General features: G+C 36.2%; 1 protein-coding gene across 2 annotated transcripts; it reads right to left on the reverse strand.

Annotated features, from left to right (window-relative positions):
- Positions 1 to 3,801: 3,801 nt before the first annotated feature.
- LOC149014724 (coatomer gamma-2 subunit, putative / gamma-2 coat protein, putative / gamma-2 COP) lies at positions 3,802 to 20,872 on the reverse strand. 2 transcript variants are annotated; one of them, XM_089154991.1, is made up of 18 exons: positions 20,707 to 20,872; positions 20,101 to 20,195; positions 19,965 to 20,015; positions 19,735 to 19,848; positions 19,453 to 19,653; positions 19,272 to 19,373; positions 13,959 to 14,066; positions 13,598 to 13,831; positions 9,837 to 10,087; positions 9,578 to 9,749; positions 9,318 to 9,473; positions 9,177 to 9,227; positions 7,246 to 7,386; positions 6,907 to 7,104; positions 6,677 to 6,808; positions 6,416 to 6,589; positions 5,376 to 5,615; positions 3,802 to 4,749 (listed from the first exon to the last, which is right to left on the reverse strand). In XM_089154991.1, exons 1-18 carry the CDS (start codon positions 20,753 to 20,755, stop codon positions 4,555 to 4,557), a joined length of 2,664 nt encoding a protein of 887 aa, XP_089011117.1. In that variant the 5' UTR covers positions 20,756 to 20,872; the 3' UTR covers positions 3,802 to 4,554. The 2 variants fall into 2 exon arrangements, with proteins under 2 accessions (XP_089011117.1, XP_089011116.1); XM_089154990.1 differs by having other exon boundaries at positions 20,101 to 20,198.

Here is a 20,872-nt window from a genome sequence, read left to right on the forward strand (position 1 = left end):
TTATAGCAAATTTTTGTTAAGACTGCGTCGAATGGCGCAAATACGAATTTTGAGTTCTGAAAGCTCTTTCTTTTCTGTTTTTTTTTTTTTTTTTTTTTTTTTTTAAGAAAGAAGTGAGTACTAAAGTAGGGATATGAACGATAAGGCTGCGTTTGTTTGCTGGAATAAAAATCCGCTGGAAAAAAAGGGGTGGGAAATTCTTGAAAAATGGGTAGATTTTTTACTTTTTCCTTAAATCCAAAATGCTAGATTATTTGGTTGCTTGGGTGGAAAAATTAAAGATAAATTTTCTTGAATTTTGGGCCTTTATGGTGGAAATCCTCGTTATTCGTTGGATCCGATCCGGAATCGTCCGCAACCGGATTCGGATATTTGCTTATCGGATCGGAAATCCGGACTAAAGAAACATTTTCCTTTAAAAATAGATGATAATGGGAACGGAATCGGATTCGGTAATCGGAAATTAGAAATTTATTATAAAAAAGTAAAAAATGGACAATTATTAATCAATAATGGGGATAAAATTTGAACCTGATTGGTTCGGTGCCTCTCTATTTTTGCCGGATCGGATTCGGCGATAGCGGATTGAATCGGATTCGGATTTCGCCACGCCTATTTGGAACAAAAAAATAATAATAATAAATAACTAAAAAAAATTTGAACCTGATTGGTAAAAAAAAGTTATTCTTATTTTTTGCCACGATTTTATGATTTTAATAATATAAATTAAAATTTATGAAAATTTCAGCTTTCATAAATATTTTCGACACAACAAAACAATCAGTTATTGTGTTTGTTTCTTGAAGCAAAAATTCAACATAGTTGGTTTTAAGTGAAACAGTTTTCTAAGGACATTTATGAAATTTGGCATCTTAAACATAACAACTTGCCAAAATCCTTTTAATATTTTGTTAGAGCTCTTCCATCTATGGAATATGAGGACGAGAATTTGAGTTGGAGTTGAATTTATAAGGGATAATTACTATTGGTCTCTGTACTTTGATTTTTTTACTACTGTATCCCTTGTACTTTTCAAAATTATTAATCCAACTTTTAATTTTGTTTATAATTACTATTGACCCCTACCTTTAAGTTCCATTAGTTTATTGATGATGTGGCACATTTATATTTTTCTCAAAAACCCCAAAATACCCTTATACTTATTTACCATTTTGTCAAGTTACAGTAGTACCCTTAATTAACTATGGAGAAAAAAGTAACTATAATCTGTTTTATTCTAAGAAAAAACCACAAAATAAATAAAAAATAATTGAATAAAACTCAAATAGAAATTGAAGATGAAGGAAACTCGAATTCAACTCAAATTGAAAACTGAATATCACCTAAAATATTTTCAAAATAAATGAAGTTTAGTAAAGGTGGGAAGCCAAATCGAATTTGGATTTTGCCAATTTCTTTAATTCAAAATAACTAAAGCTTATTGAATGCGGGAAACCAAATTAGATTTGGATTTTACCCATTTCCTTAATTCAAAATAAATGAAAGTGGGAAACAAAATTGGATTTGGATTTTGTCAATTTCATTAATTCAAAATAAATGAACTTTAGGTAAAATTGACATTTAATCTTGTTTTTATAAATGGGTAGCATCGTCTTTTGATTATTAATTTTAAAGAATGGCAAATTAGACATTATATATTCAAACTTAACGGCTACTTAACACCGTTATAAGGAAGGGGACAATAGTAATTTCGTAAAGAACAGGGTTTTATTATAATTATCCCAATTTATAATTAGAGTTGAAGAGCAGTATGAAAAATTCAAATGGCTATGAATATTGATTAAATTTTACTTTCAAAACACTTAAAATTGTTCTTTATATTTATATAAGTAAAAACACTTTTTTTTTTTTATTATATATATACTTTCTAGTATTGTGATTTTTTAATACTGGAAATATAATGCATGTAAGGGTCGAACCCAAGACCTTTCCACTAAGAAGTATGGAACTATCAAACTAGTTTTTTATATTTTAAGGTTTGATAGTTGATGGTAAATGAGAAATAAAAGATAATTTTCTGAGTAAATTTGGGATTAAACAAATTCCACCTCTTAAATAAAAGGGTGGGGTTCGAAATTTCGAATGATGAACCACGCCCACCACATAAAAAAGAGTTCAGGTACTTACGGAATCCCAATTAAAAATAAAACACACTTTCTCATTTAAATTTTGTCAAGTTTTGATTATTTGAGTTATAAAAAGTAATGGACTCTTTCCAACACTTATTCTATACACAAATCTAATTTTGCTAAATGATAATATTTCTTTGAGAATATCATGTTAAAATCATGGGGCGCAATTTTGGAATTTGAAGGCCTTAGACTAAATAAGTAAATAGTATGAAGATGGAAAATCTAGTGTATTGATCGCGATCAGACAAATAATCAAGTGGTGAAACATGATGAGAAAGAGATTATTTTAGGTACTTTGACTCAATTGTAAGTACATAAGGCGATTTACGGACTTAAACAAAGATGTCTCACAAATAATTATATACATTTTTAATTTTGTCCTTCATTTATATTAGCATCCTCATTTATACAATATTGAGTTTATCTATATAATACTTTTTAACAATTGAACACTCTACACCATACATTGTCGTTGATTGTACCTTAGTCTTATAGAATTTCTCCTTTGAATTTTAAAGGTATAAGTCAATCAAACATGACATTAGACTTACACTTTTTCATTTCATATATATATATAAAAGCCAAGAAATCACCATAATAGAGTTGGTCTGCGAGTAAATCCAGTAAGTGTAAGCTACAAGAAAATTGATTGAAGTGATATAACCATATCCAATGGAGACCTTTAAATGCCCTTGTAGGCTTGTACCAAAAAGCGATTTGATCTCAATCGAGTTAGAACTATAGTTAACATAAACTAAGAAGAAGTGGTGAGAAAATATATACATAGCTTAGGCTTTGTATCTAGTATGACCACAAATAAAATTCATTAGAAGATAATAATCTATGTAGCCAACCCCATTTAGTTGGATAAGATTTATAATTATTGTTGTTATAGCATTTCTTTTTAGGGTAGGAGGTAGCTCAAAACATTTCCTGCACTTCCCAAACAAAATTCAAAATATAAAAAGAAAAATTCTCTCATGTACGTTATCATACCAAAATGCATGAAACGTTCATAATTCCAAAATACATGAAATGTTTGTCAATTAATTCACACAAAATAGACGTTCATCAATTCCAAAATACATGAAATGTTTATCAATTAATTCACACAAAATAATAGTTCGTTTCCCTTTTTCTTCTCCACCCATGTCACCTATAATTTTTTTTTAAAATATTTTTTCAAGTTAAAAAAAAAAATCTTAAATAAAAGTTCATGTAAATTTTCAAGGTAAAAGTAAATAAAAACAAACCGAACTAGGCTTAAAGGGTGCCCTAACCGACCCTAACCCAATCTAAGAATTTCAATACTGGCTAGTGGCTACCCTGTGGACTGAAGAGCCCAGCCCAGGCCTTGTTGGGCTCAAGGCTTTCTGAGGTCTGCTGAAGGACCAGCCCAGTTCTTGTTTGGCTCAAAGCACGGTGAGGTTGCTGAACAGCCCAGCCCTGTTACAACCCTCAACCCCACTGCGCTACCAGAACTTTATCAGGTTCACTTCTTCAATTTCTGACAATAAATGGACCATCTATATCCTTTTAGATGGACACATGTCCATTAATCACATCCAAAGGTTGAGTTAGTATTTTGAATAAAGAAATTTTTTATTTCAATTTAATCTGAACCTTTGCATGACTGAAGGACACGTGTCCTTCATCCAGAGGGAAATAGATGGTCAACTTCTGTCAGAAATGGACATGATAAAATTCCCTGCCCCCAACCTTTCATTTTCCCCAGAGGGGTGCAGCAACAGAAGAGCAGATCTGAACAGAACTGAGAGTAAAAGCATAGTCTTGTTCTCAGTAATATGTTCAAGAGCTCTTAGGGAAGGGAATGTGATTACAACACCTCAAATTTTATTGAGACCAAATACAAGAGATTTCTCTCAGACACAAAAGCCATTCTTCTCACCAGAAGCCTATAGCTTCAGCATTGGATCCTCAATACTCTTTGATTCTTTCCCCCGGCCACCATCCCCATAACAGGAGGAACTACAATTATGCTGAAGCAGAAAAATAAATGAATGGCATTCAAGATACAACAAGCATATTGGAAACAAAAGAAAATTGCTCATGTGATGGAAAGGGTTGCAGAAACAGACCCTTGCAATAGAATTAATATTTGTCCACCGAGCAGTATTCAATTGTTCAAGATATTGAGCTATGTAAAGAGCATAAAACCTGAATAGACCAATGAATTCTAACCCTTAATTCCCTTTAGCTTGGATTGTCTTACTCTTCTGAAAACCTGCAAAACAGTCCAATTCCCTGTTTGAAGTATACTTCTTCCTCTGACGCCAATTAGCTCTGCTACATACAAAACCGAATGTGAGACCTCTGGTGCCATAAACATAATAGCAAATAAGAAGACCCCAAAATTCAAGCTGAGAAACAAGTTGTATCTTCAGCCACTGGCTATAATCTCGTGGATGGCATCACTGACAGCTATATCTTCAGATCTAACTGCCAGCTTCATGGCAACCTGCTTGGGCCCATCAATCCCAAATGACAAACGCACAAGAACCTTGACATTGCTTATATACATGCCAGACAACAAACATGTATGTGATCTTGAGTTGCTTGGGACCACTTCAGTGCCCTGCATGGTACAAACAAATAAACCTTTCAGCAGACTGAACATTTCCCTTTTTGTTTTTCCTTTGGCAAGAGGTATCAGTATCCAACCACATCTACACTAAGTAAGTATTTTTTATGGTAAATGGATAAAAGAAAACCAACCTTGACACATTTTATACTTGGTTTGCCATTAACAGAAAAAAAATATATTAAGTGAACCCATTCACTAGCAAGTGGCAACTCATGCATGTACTAAAAAAGAACCATCTTGGAAAAGTAGCACCTCTTAAATGATCAATGGAGCATGGACCAAAAGCAAATATGCATATTCCATCCAAGTAATCCTACACTTGAGCATTTGAAGATCCATAAGATCCCTGAAATGGATAATGATTTGATCTTGTCCAATGACTATCTTTCTGTCATATAATCCCTTTTTCATGTGAGTGGTTTCCTTTTTATTGAGCATCAGGAAAGCAGAGTAGAAGTTGGTTGTACTTGTACGTGGGTGAAAATGGGTGACAAACCAAGGTTTGCAACATGGAGTCCACAATGTTCACATATTATGCACATGAAGATGCCAAAATCCAAGGTGTTACTTGCTTTTGTTCCCATAGGACACTATCATAAACTGGTAACAATACTTACCTCACATGGCTGCAACCCAAGAATGCTGATGACAGCATTCACAGCCTCAGCCAGGCTCTCCCTTGCTCCAAGGCCATACTCATCAACACGTTCATTATCTGGGCCCATACTTTCCCAGGCATTCCTAAAATTGGAGACCCCCACTTTCAACATATAATCTGCATGCACGACCTCAAGGTCCTCCAGCTGATACTCATCTTCAACACCATCTTCCTCTGCTTCACCAGTACTAGTATCAACCTGACAAAAGGCAAAAGACATGGTAACGATTGAGTATAGCGGTTTCAAAACTGAACTGTAGATTTTATTTTGTTTTCCTTCTAATTTCTTCAATCTTTTTCCTTTTTCAAAGATTGATTTACATGAAATATCTCAAACTCAGTTCCATAAGGTGCACTGTTCAGGGAATCGAAAATGTTAGAAACAGACTGAGATGCCAAATAAAAAAACAGAGGAGGAACCATGAAATGCACTGGATCATCAATCCATCTAAGTTGATATTTGTAAAGGCAGATCGAATGGTTTGTTACGCTCATTTTTCAAAACTCATCCATGGGGTCGATACTCACGTTTTTCATAACTTGTGGATGAGTTTTGAAACACAATGGGGGAAATTGATGCAAATATGCCACCTTTGACCAAACCACACCCGGTTCGCATCTGGATAGCAATGAATCAGGTCCAGCATGAGTTTTGAGTCTAGTAGCTGGGGGACTAATTTTTTTCGATTCTATTTATTTTAAAAGTTAACTGCTTAGATAGTTGGCTACTAATTCCTTTAAACCTTTTGTTCTCTTATTTGAATTAGTCTCCTACTTAGATGTGTAGTTTTAGGGTTTTTTTTAGTTTTCTTTATACATTATGTAATCTCCAGTTGTTACAGATTGGAGAATGAATTGAGTTTATGGTCTGAAAGCCTGTATGGCTGTGTGCATGTGCACCGGCCATAGATCTGTAGACAGATGCTTACCAACCAAAAAACATTTGTTTTTTTATTAAATAGAGGAGCAGAAACAAGAAATAGCAAGTAGAAGTTGCACCTCTTTGACCACAAATTTTAACATATTAGAGAACTTCCCCACAGCAGGGGATCCAACTGGCTTCTCAAATGCTATGAATGTCTGCCCCGGTGAATCATATGGTAATGATCTCAAAGGCTTGGAAGTAACTTCAGAAAATTCCTCTGCATCACTGGCATCCATTAAAACAGTGACCTAGGAACAAATGAGTAACACAGTTAAGTTATAATGTAACTACCAACTGAGATTATATATAAACACTGGGTAAAACTGGTCATTTACATTTTCCAGAAGTTGTTCTGGTATGGTGTTTGTGCAGTTGAACTGAAACACCACATTCCCATCATAAATGTGCTTTACAACATTAACTGCATATTCTGTCTCAGGTTCTGTCAGTTCCACAGGTGCTGATGACTGAGAAAAAAGCAAAAGAATAGTTCAGCAATCAATATAAACATATGAATCACCAAAAATGCATTCCAAATTCTACAAATAATAGGGGGGGGAAAAACCTTGAAAAGCTGTCCAAAGCCGGAAAACTCAGGAATAGATGATAGCAGTTTTTCATAAGCATCAATGGTTGATATTGGGACAACTGGGGGAGCATCCAAACCAGCAGGCTTTTTACCAGGGGCTTTCTTTTCAGCAAGAGGCTGCGGCTTGATCTCCTTAGGTACAGCATCAATATCAAATGGTTCTTCTGAAGGTTCCTATATCAATGTGTCATAAATTGAGGCAATAAAGCTCCTTCAGAAATCCTTTCCTCTTCTTCCCACATTCTTTACATTGGTAAGGATGACATTATGAAAATAATCAGCAAAGAACACATACTGTGCAAGAAAACTACTTACATAGTTCTTTAAACTTATCTCCAAGTTTCCCAGTGGAACATCCAATAATCCAAAGAGAAATTCTTTAACATCACTGTCAGTTTTACCAACAGACTCATCACCTTCTAGGGTATTTAGATAGAGTGTCGCCCTGTCACGAACCTGCATAAAGATTGGCAGACGAAAACTCTTAGCCATTATAATGAATATAAAACAAGACTGCAGCCATAAAAAGAGCAACAAGAGTATGGGAAAAAGGCACCAAAGTATTAAATAGTTTAATCTGAAATGCTTCCAAGGAAGTTTAACACTATAAACACAAACACAGACTGATCAAAAGGGAACTGAACATATTGCACAAAAAATGAACCCACGTCAAATGGTCTTCAGCCTTCACTTCCAGTGGAACAGGATGAAGAGTGGATTATAACCCCAAAGGGGTAGTTGAGTTGGCAAGGGACAATTGCCTAAGGAAGCATGATGTCCTGCGTTTAACTCTTTATACCCTTGGGTCACGAACATGAGAGATGTTTAGTGCTCTACACTGCTTTCAGTGAAAGTTGAATGCATGCAACTCCAATATGACCCAGTCGATGCAATTATGGGGTCAATATGGATCAGCAGGACTAGTCAGGACAAAGGCCTAGATTCCCGTCATTACCAGGTCCCAAAGCCCCCTCCACCCCACACCCCCCAAAAAAAAAAAAAATAATAATAAATAAAGAATAAAGGAAGGCAAGGTGGATTGTAAAATAAAGTGAGCAAGCCCATGACTTGTCAAGGTGAAAAAAGAATACTGCAATGGGAGATTATATTATAACAGTTGTATAATAAAACACAAGTTACTAGATCTGAAGATGAAAAGACTGTTAAAGTTGTTATGGAATTTTTTTTTAGTAGGATACAATATAAGATACTCTTACATATGGAGAATTCTTAAACAAGAGTAAAAGTATAAGAATGTGTCACGTTTAAGAGGGGAAAAATGAACAGTTGTAGCCTATCCCTTCCCTGAATGAGGGAAGTAGGTTACGGAAACTAAAATTCGGTACATAAATAAATTTGAGATTTAACTTGGATGAATCATTTTTGTTTTCATTATAAAAAATTCCATTCAAGTTCATTAATCACTAATTAATGACACCAAGCATATTAAAAAAATATGAAGAGGATAATAGCTTCTACCAATTCAGTCTCATTACGAAAGAAAAAGGTAAAGAATATATTACCTCCTTACATTTCTAAGAAGCATGAATACTAACAGAAAGCTAGAGCAGACCAATGAGCACATATATGAAGGAAGAATGAGGTTCTATATTATATAAATACTATTGGGTCATTAACTCCAGCTCGACTCAACTCAATTAAGCTTTTCCCAACCAAATGGAGTTGCTAAAGATCTACGTAGCCAAACCCATTGGAGGTATTGATTAAGAGAGTTAAATTACAGAAGCAGCAACTATGATAATCAGCCCAAAGCATAACGCAGCAAAATAAAGTCACTAAACATTACCAGAAGAAATGGCCAACTAAGCATGAATCATATTGCTACTTTCTGGAACAACATTGCATTCAGATATATATAAAACCTATTTCTAGTCTCAGCACAATATACACTTGAATTAACACAAAATGTCTAAGGCAAGCCCAGTGCCAAAGACTCTCCCACAAGCAGAGTCCAATGGGGTAATTTTCCTACACAACATTACCCAGCAACTTATCCCAAGAGGCTGTTTTGATGCCTTGACCTCAGGCTACAACCGTAGTCCACCAACCATTGTGCCAAGGCCTGCCCCTTGACCAACATAACAAGTCTGCATTCCAAAATTACATAACAGAAGTTCCAACACATAGATTTCCAAATCACGTCTATATCTAACAACTTCAATTGTTAAATTAAATTTCAAGCACCAGAAATTTAGAATGCTTCACATACTAAAGTGACACTCTACCTCATCATCACTGTCAAAGAGGCAGCGTCTCAACAGAACAAATATTCGAGGCTGCAACAATTAGTCCAGGAAGAATCAAAATCGAAATCAAGAAGAAAAAAAATTCAATAGAAACTGAAACCATTAAAAAAAGAGATTTACCCTCAATGATTCAACCATCGCACCAAACTTTGCCAATGTACTCACAGCGTTAGCCCGAACAGTAGCATTTTCAAGAATCACACGGTTATAAATATACCTTATGTATTTGCTGGGATCAGATGTCTTTGGCCCCTCATTTCCCAGAAAATGAAGTATCTGAGAAAACAGAAGGGAATAAGCAAACAGATAGAAAAGTAGAGAAAACAACTTCAAGCATCTCATAGATTGAACCAGAAAAATTAAATTGAGAAAATATCCACCTGAGAAGACAGATAAGTGAATTCACAGTCCTCAATAAATTCACAAAGATGAAACAATCCACTTTCTTTAGCATCAGGAATATCTCTTATTAGGATAACAATTGCATCCACAATTGCCTTCTTATACTCAAAACCACCTTCTTCTCTGAGAATGTTGCTCAAGAAGTTCATCCTAGAAATAACAGGGGATGGAAACATTAATCCAGTACAAATTTCAATGATTTGCAGCGTACGATATTAAAAATTTGAGGTCACTCACAATGTTCGATACTTAAGCGGGAACTTAAGGCACAATGATCGAATGGCTTCCACAACAACAATCTTGAACTCATCAGCAATATCAGACATAAAATTCATTATCTGTTTCATCAGACGTTCTACACTTGACTCATTTCCTGTCTTCAAGAGAGTTGTGATAGCAAGTGTAGCAATGCTTCTATTTTGATCTGAAATTAAGGTTTCCATGTCAATATTGCAATTCGTAACTGCCATGGGATGAGTCATTGCAACCTGCATAAAATAGAAAACTAATAAATAATCCATATAGTTAGGAGAAGCAGCATATAGTGATCAAGTTCATCACAATGATATCAAGTCCATGCTTAAAACTGGAAATGGCAGGTACCAAACATCCTGAAAATGATAATTCAACATCGAGTTTGGCAAATAATAGCAAAAAATTTAGCTAAAGCCACAAACTCAGATAGAGGGGGAAAAAAACCCAAAGAAATTCTAGTTATTTAACATCAGTCTTTATAACAAACAAGGATCAAGATCTCAGTTTTGAGGCAGGTTTCAGCCAGCCAGAAACCAATATATGGCCAAGACGTGTTGAAATCAGGGATTTTGGGGGTAAAAGTTGACATTTGATGCACCGCTCAAAATCGGTTGAAAACATCGAAACTACCTGAACTTGCAGAAACTGCTGAAATTGGTCATACCTTGGCATTTATTGGTCGAAACTACTGAAATTTCCAAAGTATTGTCAAAACTTGGCGACACTTGGATTTCGAAAACTGACCGTTGGCTTAGTACCAAGATTTAACTGAAATTTTGGCCCATTTCGATCGAAACTTGAACCATGTCTACCAAGCATAAAAATGGTACGAAAAATAATTGAGAAAAAACCAACTGAAGTTCTAGTTATGTTAACATCAGTATTTCAGTAAAAATATGAAAAATTAATTCAACAAAGATATCACAAGCCGAATATATTGTCCACAGAACAAACCCTTCAAGACTGCAAGTCTCCAATGTGTTTCTATAAATTGGATAGTTCAATGGTCAACACTGCACTGCAAGACCCATGCCTACATTAGGAGTTCGATTGTTTTTCCAATAACCTTTTTGTCGTTCAATAAATATCACCACAAGGCAAAATGGATGAAATTCTAGCAATGGGCATCGAAGGAAAGTAAACTCATAGTGCAAATGACCAATTCATCTGAAGTTGTGCACACATAGCCCCTCCCCCCCAAAAAAATAAAAAAGAGACAGAGACATAAAATGAGATCCCAAAAATTAACTACATATATTTTTTCTTAGTCCACAGCAGAGGAAGGGATGCAGGCCAAACCTACAGTCAACCCACAAATAGGAAATAGGGATTAAAAAAGGAAGATCCTAATTTATTGGGTCCTGGGACAAATCCAAACATATGGACAAAAGAAAATAAAGGGAAAAGAAGTGATAAAGATAAATGTTTGGTTTGCTTCTATAATAACTAATGGGGATTGGAAAAGTGAAGAATGAAAGGAAATGACGAACAGGAGAAGTTGGGAGACCTGACAGGAATCAGATTGGTCCCCGGGGGAGGCACAAGAAATATGAGATAAGGGAAAAAGTGAGAGAGCCACGAATGGGAGGGGATGAGCAGAGAGTGCACATGAACTCAATTCATGCTTGTCTAATCTCTTTTCTACTGCACAATTACATGGTATAAGAAAGGGAACCAACACAATCCTATTCTAACTATAAAACTGATGCTATATCTCTTAGACTTGGAACTAAATTCGTAACTATAACTCTACCACAATTCCATCAACGACAATAAAAGAATCATAAAATAGACCAAACTCCTAATGGTTCCAATTAGAAAATAGACCATAAAGTAAAATATCTGACTAAATCAAAAACTTGATTGAGCTCTGTTCATCAATGTTTGGATACTCAGGTGGATTTGGGTTGGTCCAAGGCTGTCCTGCATCTATAATGTACCTTTACAAAGGTCATGAAGGTCTAAGTTTCTGTTTGAAAATTCTCTAGTCCCATTTAATTATTCTAGTAATATTCAAATATTTAAGGAAACAAAACTAATTTCCATTTCTTCTCAACAACTGAGAAGGTTTTGCAACATTCAAGATATAAATCTTGACTTATCCAAATGCTAAAAGCAATGCTACAAACTAGGAAAAGGAAAAGCATGGTACAGTGGACTAGGTGGTTGCATTGCAACATGAACAAGTGGAGTGGAGAGTTGTTGATGTTCCCGTATCATCCAATCTTAGATCCAAAGGATCATATTCGAAAGAATGAGGACCATGGAACTTAGAATCTTGACTTGTACAAATGCTAAAAGCAATGCTACAAGCTAGGAAAAGGAAAAGCATAGAACAGTGGAATAGGTGGTTGTATTGCAACATGAACAAGTGGAGTGGAGAGTTGTTGATGTTCCCATACCATCCAAGCTTAGATCCAAGGGATCATATTCAAAAGAATTAACAACCATAGAACCTAGTATCTATTAAAAAAAATTAAATAAAAAATAAAAGAAGATACGAATAAGGGGAAATTGATAGAGCTAGATTGGATGACAGAGTGACAGAGTGTGTGTCACGGGATATTAGCAAGTAGATAAACCAGAGGTTGCAAGGAGATAAGGAAAGAAAAGTATTGAGATTAGAACTATTAAAACAATCAATGGAGGGAGGGAGGGAGGAAAGGCAATAAAATAGAAGAGTAAGGGAGAAAAGGAGAGAGAGAGAGAGAGAGAGATAATAGGACAAACAATACCGAGAATGAAGAAGCACAGGACATGCTAGAAACCTTCATTTTTAAATAACCAGAAATTGAATATTTGCCCCCAACTTTAAAAGTATAAGACTGATATTACCCTGATCACAAAAATCATTCTCACATGTAGGGACAGGTCTGGAACATCCATAGAGACTTCAATATCCTCCCATAAAAATGGCATTTCTATTCTGTTTTTCAAAGAAATTACATTACAGAGAGAGTACTTATTATAAAAGAAACAAATATTAGCACCTCTCTGACAAATGAAATAATAGATTATACAGGGTTTTGATTTTGTTGACAAGATGATATGCTAGCACATCAAAAGTCCCTACTCTTGGATGCCACAGCCTGTTGTTCATCTATACAATGTTCTCAAGTTGTAAAGTATTGCACTAATGGTGGAAACTTTTCAAGTGGCAATGATGCAAAGAAAAAATATATCCCTGCATCTGACAAGGATGTTGTCAACCTTTGATCTTTAAGAGATGAATCAGACAAAGGTTACTGCTTCCATCTTGAAGAGTTCAGTAAATAGATGCTGTAAATGAATGAAGATAACATGTTCAAGCTATGAGAGCACCTAGACAGTCAGTCCTCAATTCCATAGTATAATTTATTTTTCTATTAAACAGGATGAATTGAACCTATTACCCCCAAAAAACAGGAAGAATTCAACCAACATGGTGGACAACCCAAAATCTGGGATCCACATAAAGACCCTATAAGTAGCAAAACATAACCTGGTTGACTAGACGGAAGTTTAACAACAAAAGAAAATCACCAAACAATCTCCAGAGAAGGCCACAAAATTACCAATGAAAATTAGTATACTTTTCTTTTTCAAGAATGTCTAAAACAGCTTATTTTGAACCCAAAACCACTCATAGATATTAATCCAAAATCAACTCAAAAGAGGGGAAGGCCGGAGGGGATGGGGAAGAAATGCAGAGTGCATTTGGTTTCTGGCTTATAGAGATTAGAGAGTAAAGTTGAATAAGAAACCTTATTTAGGGTGCGAACAGCAGCAAAACGAAGCACTGGTTTGGAAGAACTCAAGAATAGTTGTAGAACTGTGATAGCAGGAGTCAATTCTCGACTGGTCACACCACTCAGCATTGTTATCGCTCTAGCAGCTTCAAAAATCACCATTTCAGCCTTGTGTCGCAAACAACTTTCAAGAAAATCATAAAAAGGACGCTCTCCAGTCTGGGAGTTCTGGCCTGACTCCCGTATTACCTGGCATCAGCATTCGTTTCACACTGATTGATAAGTACAGGACCGAAAGAAATTACTCATTGTAATGTTTGATAGATCCCCTATGATATATGGTAAGCACAATTCAATTTTCAGCAAAGAGGTGCACCTGACTAGTATAACGAATCAGAAGGCACTGAGCCAAAGGTGAGCGAACTGTTCCCCTTGTCAAGCTTGAAACTAACTTGCTAACAGCTAATCGATCATTTTGCCGTATCTGCAGGTTGACAATTCACATAGATGATCAACATTTTAAGCACTTTTGAATCCAAATATTTAACTTGAAAGCATTTGAAGTTAGCTTGAAGCTATAGGACATACTTCCTTGGCAATCATTTGAAGAAAAACAAAGATCCTTAGATTTCTCTATGCAAAAACAACTAAGTTATATTTTGGATGTTTCATGTAATTATGTTTGTAGTATTTTAGATAACTGTTACTAAGTGCAGGAGCATGGTCCTCCACTAAACAAATAGATTCAGTAACCTCGTGCCATAAGATAAATACAATGAAAAATAAGAACAAACCAAGGCATCCATACAATACAGTAATACACAACAGATCCACAACAGTAGATTGAAGAGCAAGCGAAATACTTAAATGGCAAAAAACGAGGTAAGGGAGATATCAAGGTCCCTATTAACCAAGATAATTAGGAGTTTACCTCAACCATGAATCCACACAGCTTAAAAGAAGAAGAAGAAGAAGATGAAGCTCACTTGCTTAAAAGTTCATTAATAATCATAATTCCAATATAGAGCCAGTCGATGCAGGAAGAATGGCTGGGACTTGGTAGTTTTATTTTCTTTTCATTCTGGTTGGATTTGTTCGAGTCATTAATTTTTTCAGTTTAAATGGTCATGTGACTATTTAATTGGTTATGTTCAGCTTCCAACATAAGATAGTAGTTTGTTGCTATTTATTGGATTTACTTTGGGGCGTCATGCTAGGGATAAAGAGAAATAGTATGTTTTGGAGCCCTGTTTTCATTTACGACTTCTTCATATCAATAGAGAAAATTAGATATACACCCCATAGATTTGCAAACAATTACATTTACACCCCCCGGAATTTATTCTTTTACAAATGAAGCCCTGTAGCTGACACCAATAATTTTAAATAGAAAAAGCCATATTTACCCTTGTTGAATCTTTTGATAAATGAGAAAAATATAATAAAAATAACTTATCAAGCCCTTCAAGACTTTGAGAAATCTTTAATTCGATAGGGCTTGTTGAGCACCAGAAGGAACCCCATCCCTGCTGGGGCTGCGTGAAAGGGAAATGGGAAATTGTCTAGCTTAAAATTTTAGTTTCAGTTGCTCAAGCTCAACCATCCTCATGTTCCTTTCCAAGAACAAAACAATCTAAATTGAAGTAAATAATGGGTCACGTAATCCTAACATGACTTATATCAAACACCATCATAGGGTAAATGGAAGAGACGAACATTGGTACCTGCCATTGGTAATTTCATTCTCCCTAGTGACCTGAAGTAGGGTCTCTGGTTGACCTGCTCGAGCTTCTTCTGCTGAAAGTACTCCTGAAGCTCCTTAGCCATCTTCCATTGAAACTCCAAAGTAATTCCATTAGGATCTGATACCTGGGAGTCCTCAGCCATGGGGCTGGCTTTGTAAGAGATGGAGATGGAGGGGCAGGTTTGACAGGATCAGAGGGTTGTCTCAAAGGAGGGGCAACTGGTCTTCTGAGAGGTCCTTCAGCTTTTGAATTCCTTATGTTAATAGAAGCCTTAGTAACAAAAAAATTTGAAGGAAGAAGATAATGAAGAGTAGGGTGTTGTTGCTGAGGATGAACTCCATTTTGACATAGGGGATTGAAGAAGAAGCTATAGATAGTTTTCTCCCTTTAATGGCATACCGATATCATATTGCAACACATTGCTCAGCATGGAGGAAGAGAAGAAAGAAGAGGAAGAAGAAAGCTAGCAGCTGTGGATAGCTTTTGTTCCTTGTTTCTTTCTTCTTTTCTTTTTTCGGGTTTGAGATAAAGAATGGCAATATGATATTTTCAAAAATACAGTAGATGTTGACTCATCACTTAAACCTATTCTAACAACAGGGGTTCAGTTGACACATAGTTTGAAGCATAAAGGGTGCAAACATAATAGAATAAATTTCAGGGGGGTAAAAATGCAACTGTTTGCAAATCCAGGGGGTGAATATCTAATTTGCTCATATCAGTTAGATAGGGGGCTAACAAGCCCAACAAGGAGTTGAATACAATTTATTTTGAGTGTGGCTGGTCTGCTACTTTGGGAAGCTGGGATTCCCAACTGATCCTCTCCTTCTCCTTCCCTCTTTGAATCAGGTCTGAACACCCCAATCTTCTTCCTTCTAATATCCCGATCCTCTTCTCTTTTTTTCTTACTTAATCAAGCTGCTGTTCTCACTCTCTTAATGCCCTGCCCCCCTTCTTCCTTCTAAAATGTTGATATTCTGCTCATCTCTTTTTGCCCAGTTAATTTTGCTGCTATTGTCACTCTCTTAATACAAGCAACTATCCTGTTTCTGAAAAAAGTTTGGGATTGTTATTCTATTCATATCACCTGTGTTAACTATTCACTAGGTCCAAAACTTGGTCATTATACTTCTGGCATTTCTCTTTGGTAGGTTCTGTCCATACTTATTAGTTCTAACTTCTAAAAACCTGCTCTATTTTTCCAAAATTTTCCTCCATCTCTATTACACCATTCTAGCCTGATTAAACAATATACCGCCAACTAGTACTGTTCACTACGCCGGGTGATTCTTTTCATAGGAAGTGACAACCTAATTTACGAAGCTAGTCTACCTCAGAATTATCTCCTTGAATTACTTAATCTCGGTTTTCAGTTAAGGTGAATTGGGGAAACGTGTGGACTGTCAAACAATGTCTAGATGTCTCAGACAAGGTTGTTTCTAACCAAGTTTGTGTATTATTGCAGAAGAGGATCTTACAATAGGTATAAACTTATGCTTGAAGCCAAATGAAACCCTTCTAAAGAAGCCCTCATACTTGCCAACCAATCAGCAACCTACTTTACGCAGATGACACTATTCTCTTCACCAATGGAAGTAAGAAGTCTACCACTGCACTCAAACCATTCTTGGAAAGGTATGAAAAAGCATCTGGGCAAAAATTCAGCAATGAAAAGAATTCTTTCATCCTTTCGGAGAAGACTTTTGGGTGGGCATAAGTGAACCCAAAAAGGTTTCTGAACTTCAGGTTCCATATCAAATTTGTATCAGAACCAAGTTTCTGGCAGTCACTGACCATGACAGGTCATATTACCAATACTGATCACACAAGCTACACCAGAACCCCAAGAATCAACAAAAGAGTGAAGCCAAGCTTGAGGCCAGGCTTGAGAGAGACGAGGCAAAGTACAACATGTTCATCAAAGAGATTTGGAGGACCCACACTAGGAGAACCACAACAACTTGAAGCAGAAATGTTTGCACCACCTCCTCAGTTTCATACAAAAAGATATAAATAAAAGACATCAACGCCAAGGCATCACACCACAATTTTATGGCATCAAAGTTGAGTGTGGAAAGGCCAAAGGAATCTCCTGATTGGCATACCACGATTGAAAGGATTGACAAGAAAAGGTGTGAACTCATCCCCACCACATTTCTTGAGTAGCCATGTTCACGGTAGGATGATGCAGTAAACTTGAAGCCTATCATGAGACTTGGTCCCCTTACCTAGTGGAAGTTCCTGGAGCAGATTCACAATGAGAAATGTGCTCCACCTAATAGCAAGATGGTATTGTTTCACAAATTACTCCATTTTAGAAAGGCAAAGAGAATTTGGATACCTACACTAGAGTTCCATAAAATTACCTTTGAAGTTTGGAACTTTGGAGTACCAACTGCAGGGGACCAATGCAGAGCAGGTTATGTGATATATTAGCCGGCTAGGATCTGACATCTGAATATCTGATTAGAGTTGGTTAACACTGACTTTAGGTCTCTTGATGTGGCAACAACTTTATACAAAGACAACTGAAGAAAGTACAGTTATCAAGAGAATGTGCTCAAAAAGTCCTTTTGGCTTCTAAATTTCCACCACTGACTGAAGAAAAGAAAGATGGAATTTAAAAAAGATAATGATTGGTTGAAGAACATTGTGTGTCATGGTTAGGGGAAGAAGTGCTACTGTAGCAACAAATGCAAGTCTTGTCCCATAAATTTAGAGAAATATGAGAAATTGAGAACAATGGAGTAAATTTATACCCTCATCCTTTAAGGTATGATGATTCAATAGAAGTTCACCCTGCTAGTCTACTATCATTCGCAAATGGCTTAGTTGGTAAAGCTCCTTCAGACAAAAGGGTATTCTCCTGCACTATGTTAGTTCTACAGATGTCCATACATTTTGTTGATGCTGAAACAGAAGCCGAACTTCATCTCTGCTGAATTTGTACAAGCATCACAAACTTCAACAAAAACAACTCTTTCAAGAAAATTTACGTGTCATGGTTCTACAGCTCAAGCAGAGGTCACTACAGTAGGTTGGGTAAAGCTACAATTTCAGTCATACAACCGCACATGCCTTGTATAGTCACCTAATTGTGCATTTTGATATTCTACAAGGAAGACCATAGTTGTCAAGGCAAAAGGTGAACCAAGGTGTTAGCGAAGTTTAAAATACAAGGCCAAACCAACTAGGCAGACAAGGAGACCACCTAGACAACCAAGGCACTCAGGTCAATCAAAGTGCCTACACGCCAAGCAACTATGAGGGATACCCTTGGCAACAACATGCTGGTATTCTCTACACTGGTGCATGGAACACCATTAAAGTAAAGCAAAAAGAGTGTGTGTTTCTATCAATGCTTCATCCATTGAAGGAAATGCTGCAGTATCAACAATTTCCACACCCAAGTATCAACCTCCCATGAAATTGCCTAATCATCTACCAAGAGATATACGCAAACACAGCATCAAAATAATTACAGAGGTATCCTGGGTTTGCAAGCTAACTCAAGAGAGTCGTACTCTTTAGAGAACAAAAGAGTTGATGCAGGAACATGGCTAGAAAAACACTATAAAAAAAGATATAAAAAAAAATTGTTGCGGAGATATGCTATTATAGAAGCAGGACAAACCTGTTGACATTATCAATAAACGAATTGAACACCGACAGTTTCATACAGTATAAATGGCCATGTGTCTCATTCACAGTCAAATCTGGCATAAGATAACTAGACACATTTGAGCATACTTACTACCTTCAAATGCTATGCATTCAACCATGTACCCTCTAACAATACACACAAATATGATAAACAATTGAACCACCAAGAGAGTCATCATGTTCTTTGAAGCATCATTTGTAGGATTTCATAATAATAACCACTTGATATTCTATATATGGATCCATACAAGACATATTTAGGAGAAAAGAACGCAACCTACCTGATGCAGAAGAGCCAAAGCATGGAACTGTACAAGTGCAGCCCTTGATTGAACAGCTTCCTGCACCTCATTACTCCACCGCCTGACAATCTCTGGGTTCGTCTGTTTGGATAACATGCATGAGAAGATGAACCTAACAACCACAAATAAATAACCAATACCTACAGACAACGTGCAGTACCTGAAGTAAGTGAATTCCACTAACAAGAGCAGAACTGGCAACAACAGTATTCTTGTCAACAATTGCTTGCTTCAGGTATCTTTCAATTTGAGTGAGAAGAGTACCATCAGTAATTCTACAAAGAACCCGGATGGCATTGGCCCTATACATGTCAGACTTGCTATTCATATCCTTCATCAGTGAGCTGGTGACAATAATAACCTTGGCCAAAGATCATCATTACAAGTTAGCATCAAATCTTACACTGGTGAAGAAATGTAAAAAGAAAAGTGGATTTGCAACCTCATCAGCCGAGGGGGAAAGCTCCTTGATTATCAAGTAAACCATTCTTCTCAAACCAGTGTCTTTTGACTGGAAAAGCTTCGTGACAGCAAAGAATACTTCGGTCGCCTCAATCTATAAATAACATAGGAAGCCCATATTATGAAAAAGAGATCACATCCACCTAGAGAGGGCAAACAGCAACAAATAAAGAAATAAAACGGAAAGATACCCATGTTAAGAAATCTGACCTTTGTGAAAATTTCTCCTTGGTTAAGTAAATAAAGAAGTTTTGTTATAACCTGGTAAAGATGTAACATCACAGAACCTGATCAGCTTAATCCATGAAAAAGGAAACTAAGTAATTGCATAACAAAAAGCAAGAACCTGTGAACATCTCCTGGAATCAAGTTGAGGATCGTTGAAAACCCTAGCTTCTTGAAGGACAGCACTCTTCTCAATCCCAATAAAGGGAGAATATTCCGCTGATAATAAGTCAAACAAACTTAATGTAAAAAAAAAAAAAAACTATCTTCTGAAGCACAAGATTGACATACTCCAAGCAGTATAATCATAAACTCAATCTGAAACAGCGGATAAATTAAAAATTACGTCTACAGTCACCTACATTGCAACCAATCATCGCAAAGTCACGAAACCAAACCATTTAGAAAAATGTAAAATAAAAATTTTCACTAAATCTAGTTACAGAAAAACATGATTGTATTCAGGTTATATGCATTTGTCCATAACGAAAACAGATAGCACAGCAAAAATAAAAGAACCACCGGAAAAACGGCGGATCTAAGAGCTAAATACACAAACCGAAAAAGTTAAACCTCAATTGTCAATTTATTTTGGCATAACCTCAGTTTTCATTGAGAATTCATCACAATGAGGATAAAGTACGGATCGACATTGGAAACTCATAAGTCATAACACACAATCTAGATCAATCATGAGATTTTAAAATTTGAGGTTCCCGATGCCTACCTTCATCGTCTTGATCATCGTCTTTCTTAGCATATGGATGTTGAGACATGGCGAAATCAAAAGAACTCTGCAGAGATCTGTGCGAGTTCGTTGGCAATGAAATGGAGGGAAAGCTGAAGAACCTATGTCGCTCGCAAGCAACTGAAGTTGAAGGTTGAATTGATTC

This window comes from Hakea prostrata, chromosome 5 (assembly GCF_041222555.1).
Source record: "Hakea prostrata isolate BN-2017 chromosome 5, UWA_Hpros_2, whole genome shotgun sequence".
Classification (NCBI taxonomy): domain Eukaryota; kingdom Viridiplantae; phylum Streptophyta; class Magnoliopsida; order Proteales; family Proteaceae; genus Hakea; species Hakea prostrata.

Excerpts from the sequence above, each read along its gene's own strand:
- LOC149014724 (XM_089154990.1), bottom strand. The coding sequence starts at position 20,755 with ATGTCTCAACATCCATATGCTAAGAAAGACGATGATCAAGACGATGAA. Across the intron at positions 10,088-13,597 it reads CTGTTCGCACCCTAAATAAG|GTTGCAATGACTCATCCCAT; the intron begins GTTTCTTATTCA and ends TATTTTATGCAG. Across the intron at positions 7,387-9,176 it reads TCTTTGACAGTGATGATGAG|GTTCGTGACAGGGCGACACT; the intron begins GTAGAGTGTCAC and ends ATCTTTATGCAG.